This window comes from Scleropages formosus, chromosome 20, assembly GCF_900964775.1.
Source record: "Scleropages formosus chromosome 20, fSclFor1.1, whole genome shotgun sequence".
NCBI classification, from domain to species: Eukaryota; Metazoa; Chordata; class Actinopteri; order Osteoglossiformes; family Osteoglossidae; genus Scleropages; species Scleropages formosus.
Genome location: NC_041825.1, coordinates 315,703 through 326,333, shown reverse-complemented (window position 1 = coordinate 326,333; position 10,631 = coordinate 315,703). Strand labels below are relative to the sequence as shown.

General features: G+C 47.4%; 1 protein-coding gene across 2 annotated transcripts; it reads left to right on the top strand.

The window, feature by feature from the left end:
• The first annotated feature begins 843 nt into the window (after window positions 1-843).
• On the top strand, window positions 844-10,580 carry ghdc (GH3 domain containing). 2 transcript variants are annotated; one of them, XR_001964883.2, is made up of 9 exons: window positions 844-1,122; window positions 1,476-1,790; window positions 2,480-2,777; window positions 3,210-3,399; window positions 4,587-4,658; window positions 5,488-5,621; window positions 5,779-5,867; window positions 8,131-9,289; window positions 9,839-10,580. XR_001964883.2 is itself a non-coding variant. In XM_018726738.2 (8 exons), exons 1-8 carry the CDS (start codon window positions 877-879, stop codon window positions 8,350-8,352), a joined length of 1,566 nt encoding a protein of 521 aa, XP_018582254.1. In that variant the 5' UTR covers window positions 844-876; the 3' UTR covers window positions 8,353-9,537. The 2 variants fall into 2 exon arrangements, 1 of the variants encoding a protein (XP_018582254.1); XM_018726738.2 differs by lacking the exon at window positions 9,839-10,580 and having other exon boundaries at window positions 8,131-9,537.
• The last annotated feature ends 51 nt before the right edge of the window (window positions 10,581-10,631 follow it).

The window sequence follows — 10,631 nt, the reverse complement described above, 5'->3', positions numbered from 1 at the left end:
GCGTCCCCTCCCCCTCCGGCCTTACGCTCTGGCTTGCTGGGACCCCCCTCGGTGGTTTTAGACTGTGTGTGTTGGGTTCATTACTTCATTAGTAAAACCACGTATGTGTTGGCTTTCTCAAAAGTCCAAATACCTTTTCAGGACCATAGGGGGCTCTAAAATTGTGCGCATCTGTGAGTTAGTGTGTTACACTGTTGTACTATAGGAACAGCTGAATGATTTTAGGGAATTTCTTGTAGAGTATCTACCATAGCAATATTTGGAGAAAAGTGTGTGTGCTGCATGAAGAAATGTAAATGCAAATGAGAAAAATTATGATGCAGTCCTGAGCCCAAATAGTGCAAGAAGTCTCATGATTATATAAACGAGGAGAAAATTACTTTGGTCTGTACTTTCTGAATTGCTTGATGCAGTATGTTTTTGTAATTGCTGTCTCTCCTCCCTCCCCCATAATGCATTTCTCTTAGCAGCAGGGTAAGTGTCATGTAATTCAAATTTTAAGTGCAGATTTCACACACACACACTGAAACCGCTTCTCCCAAGCAAGGTCACGGCGAGCCTGGCCCTACCCGGTAACACAGGACGCGAGGCTGGAGGGTGAAGGGACACACCCAGGATGGGACGCCAGTGTGTCGCAAGGCACCCCAAGCGGGACTCGACCCCCAGACCCAGTGGAGAGCAGGACCCGGCCAAACCCGCTGCCCCTCCGCACCCCTATGTGCAGATTTCACTCATTTCTAATAGTGAATTCCCGTTGCCCAGGGTCACATACAGCAGAGAATGGGGGTATACAGAACTCAGCAGTTTTGTTGATGGTGTAATGAATGTTTATTAATACAAAATTGCATGGGACATGAAAAAAAAAAATAAATAAAAATGAATTTATTTAGTGTTCAGAGTGCAAACCTAAATCATGTTTTTTCAGACTGTGAGACTTTTGTCCAGCGTCATCCAGTGACAGGATACGAGCACTATCGCCAGTGGGTGGAACGTGTAGCGGCAGGGGAGAGCGGGGTGCTCGTCCCAGGGAAGCCCCTCCTCCTGGCCGAGACGTCGGGCACATCCGGACCCCCCAGCATGCTGCTTAGCACAAAAGAGACAAACTCAGAGTTCTTTCTGCAGGTCGGTACCCCGTGAGCGGGTGGGGCAGCTGTTCATGTCCATTTCCCCGTCAGAAGTCCTCGCCGAATTGTTTTGGCTCAGTCAGTGAGCGTGTGTCAATGTGTGAACAAATGAGCGTGTGCATGACTGCCCTGCGACTGACCTGCATCCTGTCTCGGGAGCATCCTGCCCAGCGCTCTGTACTGGTGGGACAGGCCCTGGGCCACTGCGTAGCTCAACTGGACTAGTGGGTGGAGGGACGTTATGCTGGATTAAACAGCTTTTTCCCTTGTAACTTTTTTAATGTTTTTCATGAGACCCATCAAGAGTGTTTTAATACAGCTGACTTAGGAGTAAGGACCCTTTCCTCTCAGGGTGTGGCTGTATGCCTGGATGCCATGAAGAAGGCCTTTCCTGCCACGGAGAGGTTGCAGCTCACAACCAAGTTTTTCTACCAGCCCATCTTCCGCCAGTCGAAAGCGGGAATCCCTGTCGGGCCGAACTGTTGGGCGCCGGCCGCCTCCCGCATGCTGCTCGACCTCTACACCACTCCGGCTCCTGCCTTCCAAGTTGCCAGCGAGCGCGATGCCCTCTACCTGCACCTGCTCTTTGCCCTCAAAGACTTGAATGTAGGGATGCTGGAGGCCAACTTTGCCTCCAGCATCTCTTATGCGTTTAGTGCTCTGCAGGTATGGCGAAGCCTGTTCGCAAGGCAGCAGCGACACACACGTACAGTATCATAGAGTAATTATCGAAGGGAAACTGCTCAGCTAACTGTCCATTTTAATGGGGTTTGGTGTTTTTTTTTTTTTTTTTTTTTTTTTTCTCCCCCCTTCCTGTTTTTTAGCATAAACAGATGTCAATTTTGGGGCTCAGGAATGCAGAAAAAATGTTTACCTTTGAAACTAATGGAAATTAAACCTTTGAGTCATGAGATAATATTTATCAAAACTTGTAGGCTTCCACGGTTGGTGTCAACTGACTGGGAGTTTTGTACTTCTGGATTAAATCGCGTCGTGTGGGACATTGGTTCCAACCTTTTACGAGATGTCGCAGCTCCCTGACGATGCGAAACGTTGGAACCAATGTCCCGCACGATGCGGTTTAAGCCAGAAGTACAAAACTCCCAGTCAGATAATATTTACCTTATTTATGTACTTTTCTGTAACATTGTATCGTTAGGAAATGCGACGTCACGTATCAGTTTTTCAATAACGAACAGCAATGAGTGTAAAGCTGAAAGATTCAAGACCTAATGAAGAACAGCTTGAAAAATGACAAATTCTTGACAAAGAATTGTTTATTCTTCACAAAGTAGTGGCAAGTAAACGGGAAACGAAACGTCGCCCGATTACCTCCGTCCCTCTGCTGTCTGCAGGAGTGGTGGCAGGAGCTGGTGGAGGACGTAGAGCTGGGCCGGGTCAGCCCTCGCCTGCACATTGAGGAGGGGGTTCGAAAGAGTCTGGACGAGCTGCTCCGGCCAGACCCGAAGCGGGCGGCCGATCTTCGGTCGCGGTTCGAGGTCGGCTTCCGGGGCATCGCCCTCAGACTGTGGCCTCGGCTCAACCTTGTGCTGACCGTGGATTCGGGATCCAACCAAATATACGGAGAGCTGTTGAGGCAGCAGTGCTGTGAGGGCGTGCCCTTCTATTCGCCCTTCTACGCTGCCACAGAAGGTTTGACTGTCCGGGTCCCTCGATCGCATGTTCAATTGAGCACTGCTTGGAAATAAGTGCCTCTTGATGCGCATGACAAGAAAAGCCATGCAAATCGTTGTTTCACAGCGTTGTATTTTTGTGTTCAAAGAGCAGGAGTGCTCAGGGATTGATTATCCTTGAAGAACCCCCTCCCCCACCCCCAGTAGGGCTGCAGGGCTGCAGGGCTGCAGCTTCTGGAACTGTTTATTTACAAATAAAATGTATTCTAGTGCAGTACTTCTGGAGCAAAACACGTTCTCTCTACTTCCACTAAAGTACCAGAATCCCTACCGGGATATAGTCAGGTCCCCACATGTTCTGGTTGCTGCTCACTGCGGTTTTTTTCTGTGTGTGTGTGTGTGTGTGTGTGTGTGTGTGTGTGTGTGTGTGTGTGTGTCTGGGCTCACGCAGGCTTGATTGGAGTGAACCTGTGGCCAACAGAGGAGCGGCGACAGTACCTACTGTGTCCACGCTCCATGTTCTGCGAGTTCATTGCCGAAGCTGACCTGGAGGATGATCAGCCGTGCACGGTGATGATGGACCAGGTGCAGGAGGGGCAGTGCTATGAACTGGTGGTCACCAACGCCTCGGGCCTCTACAGGTACTTGTGGGCCAAACGCCAACAAAGCGATATCAGTAGCTTTCCAGTGCTGAGTGAACCTGACCACAGGCTGTCCAATACACTGGCTACGCCTGAGTTGGGAATTTTTTTCTTCCAGTTTATTTACAGAGGGTTCCCAGTTGATGCCAGAATCACACTCTGGAAGTGAGCGCGTATTTCAGATTTTTCCTTTCAAAATAGTGGTAATGCTACAGTTGAGGTCTGTAATTCTGACTCTACTTAACACCCTATAGGCACAAATGATGGGACCTGTCATACATTAGATACCTTCAGTACATATACTGTCACATTGGTGCACGCATATGAGGATTTCGCTGCAGCTTTAGCAGTACTTGTATGTTCTCAGCACCGTCACAAATCATACACAATGTGCTGTCACTCGCCCTCATGATCTGAATCACATTCACCCTTAGCAGGACACTGCTGACACTAGTCATGTTCACACTGAAATTGCACAAAAATAATTTTGTAGCGTGAAACAACGCTGCTGAAACGGTGTGAATAAGAGCACTGCACAGGAGACACACTGGATTGTAATACGGCAGGCTGAGACACCACAGTCGCAGTATGCCAGGGCACCAGCACCCCCAGTGCGCATACCGCAGTGTACCTGCACCCCCCAACGCAAACGCCATTAGTATGCCAAGGTAGCAACGTCCCTGCCATGAACCTCACCCCAGTACTTTCTGATAACCAACTGCGTAACCATGTCATTTGCGTTCTTTTGACTCATACCACGTAATCTAAACGGTGGGGTAACTAGCAAGACCAGCTTGTTTGTCCAAGTGTTTAAGAAGACAGAAGTCATGGTTCACTCTTAAATAGTTGATCTAGTGGGTGTTTTGATGAGGTTGTCAAGTCCAAGCATCAGGTGGTCCACACATTAGGTGTGACCGTGGGCTTCCGAGGTGACTCCGGAGGTCCCAAAGGCACCGTAAGGCCCCGGGGGAAAGTGAAGGTGAGTGCAGTAGTAATTGTCGAAAACGGTAGGTAGAAAAACAAGATGGAAAAACGGGAAAGAATGAGGGCTTGGCAGAAAGATCATGTGAGTAAACTACTGAGAAGCTCATTTAAAGAAACTGAATCTTGGTCCTTTCACATTCGGACTATCTTAGAAAATAGATGATGTTGCGGGAACAGTCAATATTTCATCCTTATTTTTGCAGATATCGTATCGGAGACGTGGTGAAGGTGGTTAGATTCTACCATCAGTGTCCGGTAGTGGAATTTCAGTACAGGTACAACATGTTTTACACACGTGACTCTCTCCTTGTTTTCAGACATTGCTTTTTTTTGGTTTTTGAAGGACAACTATGGCCCTACTGTGGCGAGTGCTGTATTTCGCACGCACGGCACAGCTTAAGCCTGCCGTTGATCCAGTTACATTCATATTTATCCACGTGACCTACAGCTCAGAGCAAGCAAAACTTGCCCACTTGTCCTGAAAGAATCACAATTTCTAACAGGTATGTTTGACTAGCAACAAAAAAGCACATGGGCACAAACAGGACATGGAGAAACTGCACGCTGACCCACATAGAGATGGGCAGCTGGTAGCGTAGTGGTCACAGCTGCTGCCTTTGGACACAAAGGTTACAGGTTTGAACCCCAGCTGTAGTACCTTGAGCAATGTCCTAACCCTAAAGATTGCTCCAGTAGAATTACCCAGCTGGGTAAATAGTTGAGTAGTTTTAACATTGTAAGTTGCTGTGGTGAGAAATGCATCAGCTGAATGAATGAATGAATGAATGAAATATTGAAAGTGTGAAGATGTATTGCCAACTAGGAGCTTCCAAAGGTGCATCCAGACATTCCAGAACTTGTTTTATTCCTTAGAATTATTACGCAAATCAGATGTTAAGTTGTCATCCTCAAAAGGAAGAATTTGTGTTGAAAACAGAGGGGAAAATCAGCAGGTTTGGGAAACCTTGTTTAAATGGTGGAGGGAACACCATTGCAGCAGTATATCTACTTGTATATCTGCAGGCGTGATTTAGCAGTTGTTAGAAAGGGCATTTCATTTGGTGAAGAGTCCAAGTGACTGAACCCCTAGTGATGTGTTTCCAGACGGGGGCAAATGCTCAGTGTGCGTGGCGAGAAGATATCTGAAGCAGTGTTCCTGGGAGCCTTGAAGCGAGCTGTAAGCCAGTGGCCAGGAGCGGTGATCGTGGACTACTGCTGTGCAGAAAGTGGCATTCTAGGTACGCTACTGTGCATTTCTTTACCTGTGTGAAATGAAAATACATCTTCATCAACTCTCAAGTGAAATCATCCTAACTAGCATGTGTGTACGTGTGACAGTTCTCTGCGAGCATCGCAGGTTTGCATCTGGACTGTATTGTTGCCCTCCTGTGACAGGTCAGAGCTCCGGAGGCTCAGACCCTCACTATCAGGTGTTTCTGGAAATGCAAGGCGTGAGGAATCTCACTGAGGAGCAGCGCTACAAGGTGAGCGACTTGGCCCGAGTGGTTCAAACTGTGCGATGACTGGGCCTTTGCTGTAGTAAAAGACATCAGAAGTGGCCTCGTACAAAATCTGCTGCCACCATCCAAGTGGTATCACATCCAGTATTCTAGGATTTGCTTCCGTTTGATCCCCCATGTCTGATACCTACGTGGTACAGTCAGTAAGTTCTAAGACTGCACCGGTGCAACAATGCAATTCCAAATGTGCCAGTGGCTTACAGTCACATCTCCTCCACATGGCAGCCAGTCTTAGAACTACTGACCTGTCCCACATTCGCTATCGTACCGTAGACCTGATATAACGCAGATGCTGCGGTCCGAAAAAACGCCGGCAACACAGAACGCTGTATGTTGGTTGTATACACTAGTGACCGTGTGACAGACTGGGAGATGCGGGCCACTGCCCAGCATCACGAGAGTATCGTACCACGTATCACTTTCCCAGGAAAAAATCTAAATTAAAATTCGAAGTACGCTTTCTACTGAACGCGTATCGCTATCGCACCATCGTAAAGTCGAAAAATTCTAAGTCGGACCATCGTATCTCATGGACCACCCATAAATGTGTTTACTTGTTCATAATTGCAGGCAGTGACAACTGGCAACATCTTCTAGAAGAAATGGCACTCATTATGACTCATAATGAACATAACGACAAAAGAAAACCGACGGGGCCAATTTGTAGCTGCACTATGAGTGATCCCACATTTCTGAAAGTTTGAGTTTTATGAATAGCACCATGTCACAGTAACATAGAGACAGAAACTGGACACTGAGAAATCGATCCACGTGCATAAAACAAGGGTAAAAAAGTCCCGAAGTTGCAGGATCTCACAGGTGTAGACTGTTGACACTCAAGTCACCTGTTCCTGGCTCTACAGTGTGATAAAACCTGCAGATCCATTAGCTGTTACAGTGACAGCGACACGCAGTTGGAGAGAGCGCAGGGCTGTCTGTGTTCATTCGCTCCAAGCAGCAGCGAGCAGAACTGACAGCACCACCTAGTGGATTCCACACTGAAATAAGTGTTTGCGTTTGGCTGCCGGAACATTCTCACGCGTGCACTTTGCAGATCGCTCCTTACGTAAATGCGAGGAGGAAGCAAATCATCAATATTGATAGTGCTGGACATGCAATTACCAAAATGCTGTGCAAACGCATCCGCCGGCCGACTGTCCTGGCCACCGAATCTGACAGAGAGAGCGCGTTCCGCCGGTGCATGGATGAGTGACCCGATGCAAGTAGTGTATCTAGCAGTGTAAGTCACTGCGGTGCATAACGTGTGTGGGCTGATGGCACTACACAGAGTTCACTGGAAGTGACTTTGAAGAAAAAGTGTCTGCTAAATGAATAAATGTAAATGTAAATGAGTGTAATGAAGCGATGGGGCAGTAGGGGGCAGAGCGGTGCAGCAGATAGGGCTTGTGCCTTACAGCTTCTGGCTTCAAGTCTAGCTCAGTCTCTGTCCAGTTTACACATGCATCCCACAGTCCAAAGACGGGTGTGTGTCAGGAGAGCTGGTGAATAAGTTCACATTAGTGTGTGTGTTGAGACTCTGTGTTGGCTTAATACTGGTAAGTAGTCTAACGTAAAGTCTCTAACCATTTAAGTTGCCTGGGTCAGAGGTGTGAACTAAATTCCCCTTAATCAGTATAAATGTTGTTTAAAATGAACGAGTTCAGTGAGCTTCGCAGGGCAGCTGAGCCATCAATCAGTTGGCCTTATATTGCAATAAAAAATTTTAGTTCTCACCCAACCCAGATCGTCTGACATGGCCTGAGAAAGGTTTACCCGTTATTCTACATTTCTGATGAAAAGACTACGAAACATAAACATTGCCACGTTTATCATGCACCTAAGAGATCGGACGAGAAGCGAGTCCGAAAGATGTGATTTGAGACCCTTCTTAAATGTAGAAGAGCCTTAAATGGCAGGGGAGCCTAAGCAAACCAGCAGTTGCGTTTCCTTCTTGGCCTCTTGGGCTTGTGCGACAGGATGATTTCCACTCGGCTTCCTGGTGTTGGCTGCTGGGTGGGTGGATTTTGCACATTAAAAGGACACAGACGGGAAGGAAGGCAGGGAGTCTTTTGGGAGCTGCACATTGCGTGAATTATTGCTGAGCATGCATTATGTATGAACTGGGGGCGGGGGGTGCTCCCCATGCAGACCTGCACCTTCTCGCTCTTCTGCCTCTTCATTTACACGTATTTTCTGTCTCTCTCTTGTCTGTCTCTCAAACGCACAGCTTGACCACTGTCTTCAGGAAGACTCCGCCATCTACAAATCGTTCAGGTTCAAAGGCAGCATTGGCCCAATGAGGGTGCACCTGGTTGCTAGAGGTGCCTTTTTGGAGTTGCACGGCAACATGATGGCTTCCTCACACACTTCCCCCAATACGTTCAAAATGCACAGAGTGCTGCGCAGGAAGGAGTGGGTTGACTTCCTGCTGGGGAAGATAATCTCCTAGGTGCCGGTGAAGGGGCCTTCTGAGAATGAACCCATGTGGAGAAGGAGCGCATCTGATTCACGGATATTGCCTAAGGTCGATTGAGCCGCCTTCCTTTTTTTGGACGCTTTTTTTTTACCGTTGACTCTCTCAGCATGGGCTTTCATTTGTTTGTTTTTTTTTCTCAGTCTCTATGCTGTGGTACGTTTGGAGGCTATGACCAAGACCTCAGGTCAGGTGTTGGCCATTTTCTGCTTTACGACAAAAAGGTGGGCAACAAAATTTAAGGCCGTATAACACGGAAATGAATTCGCCCAACATACGTATAGGTACAGGGTGTAAATTCGCACACAGGTGGATTTAGGGGTGCTGCACTGGTGGTTCAGGTATCCCTGGTGCATGCAGAGACCTCCGTGCCTTTGAGTGTTGCTGTAGGGAAGGGCTCCTGGGCACAGGCCACTCCTGGTGCTGATGGGGGTACTTGGTGAGCAGAACGGGCACTGCAGGGGACTGTATCGTGGTGGTCACTGACTTTTTCCACTGAGCCATCTTGTGTAAGCACTTAAATATTTTGCTGGTTCAGTGCTGAGCAAAACAGCCACATGCCACCCTGATCTGTTTTTGATGCTTCTGGGGGCATTGATGCTATCAGAAGGTGGTTTGAGAAGCAACACGACTGGACTATGAGGAGACGCACCTTCAGCAGGAAGGAAGAATGGTGCCCGGTTCCTGCTCAGGTCCTATTCTGTTTGCTTGCATGCTAGGTGTCCTTGTCTCCACAGAGTTGCCTAATATCTCCCCATGTAATGTTCTGGTCTCCTCTTTCTCATTCTCCTCTGTACAGCTAAAGTTGGATTTATATAATACAAAAAAAGCTGTATTCAGACCATAGTGTGATGGGAGTTACAGATCCAGCACATAAAGTTTATTCTGTGAAGCATCAGCATCATAAAGACAGGTAAGCCCAGAAGCTCCGTATCACAGCACCATTTCACCTCTTTCCCTGACGTCCTTCCGTTCATTCGTTCATAATGTCATACGCAAGAATGTTGCAATGATGCCTGTGCTACATAAAATCTGGAGATGTTTCTCTCCGTCCATCTTGGCTTCATAATACAGTTTTAAGACCCCGATGTCAATCATTTTCATAAACTGGTTATTTTCATGACAATATTAAGTGGCGTAATAAACATGAAAGGTGACTGACCTTTGTCATGACATTTCTTGAAATGTTGCTTGCATGAAAGAGCACCCGTGTATCGCAGGAAGCGGAGTCGTTTTCAACAGGTGTGGCGTAGCAAGTAAGAGAGGCTACAGTAACCTTTTGGAGAGCTGCTGTTCACACCGAGCAAGTGTCGGGACGCACACCCGCGTTTACAGCCCCATCTTACCGCGAGTCACACGACGCACACACCGCGGGAACTCCGTGTTCTCAGATGTTACACTGTGGCAAAATGGCAAAAATTCTCCATGCGCATTAAATGTTACAATATGTTTTGTTTAACAGGCAGCTCCACTGAATGACATGTCAGCTGGTAAACTTTCCAACCTCATCATTCGGAGGGACGTGGCAGCTCTCCCAGAATGCAGTACCTCTGGGCAGTCACTCAGACACATGTTACATGTGGTTATCGGTTCTGATGCCGAGGCGCACAACAGATCATGCTGTCCCGCCACAAGTTCTGTAACTCATCTGAACTGAACGTTTCCAGCAGTTCGGACCCAGTGGATCATTACAACCACGTAGTATTATTACAGTGCATTGCAATGTAAGAATGTATTCCAATGTATTCCAATGTATTGCAATGTAACAATGGATTACAATATATAACATTGTATCACAATATCTTACAACAAGGTATTACAATGTATCCTAGTGCTTTCACTGCTCCCTAAAAAAAAAGACACCGAGCGGCCTGCACACACAGCTGCTGCTCCAGAGGTCCTCGGACACGAAAAGAGTCTGTAATGAACGCTGCTTGACGCCGCGGTTTTTCGTTCGGTTCGGATTGACGAGCAGGGATTTCAAGCCACTTCAAGCCCCCCCGAAATTGGGGTTGGCTGCAGGAGAAGGTCACCCAGCCGGCGAAGGAGCTCATCGTCATCACATCGTTCCTCTTACTTCCTATTTGGTGTACTGTAACTGTGCTGTACTGTGGTGCCTAAGTTAGAATGCAGAGGTTACTGGTTTGAATCCCACTGTACTGAGCTAAGGTATTACATGTGATGTGTTCGTTTATCAGACACTTTTCTCAAAGTGACGAACATCTCATAGAAAATACGAACAAAGTGTTCATTAC

What these genes read in the sequence shown, in the direction of transcription:
- ghdc (XM_018726738.2), top strand. Translation starts at nt 877, where the DNA reads ATGAATTTATTTAGTGTTCAGAGTGCAAACCTAAATCATGTTTTTTCA. An exon ending in CTTCTACGCTGCCACAGAAG is followed by an intron (nt 2,778 to 3,209) that starts GTTTGACTGTCC and finishes GGGCTCACGCAG; the next exon opens with GCTTGATTGGAGTGAACCTG. An exon ending in GTAGTGGAATTTCAGTACAG is followed by an intron (nt 4,659 to 5,487) that starts GTACAACATGTT and finishes ATGTGTTTCCAG; the next exon opens with ACGGGGGCAAATGCTCAGTG.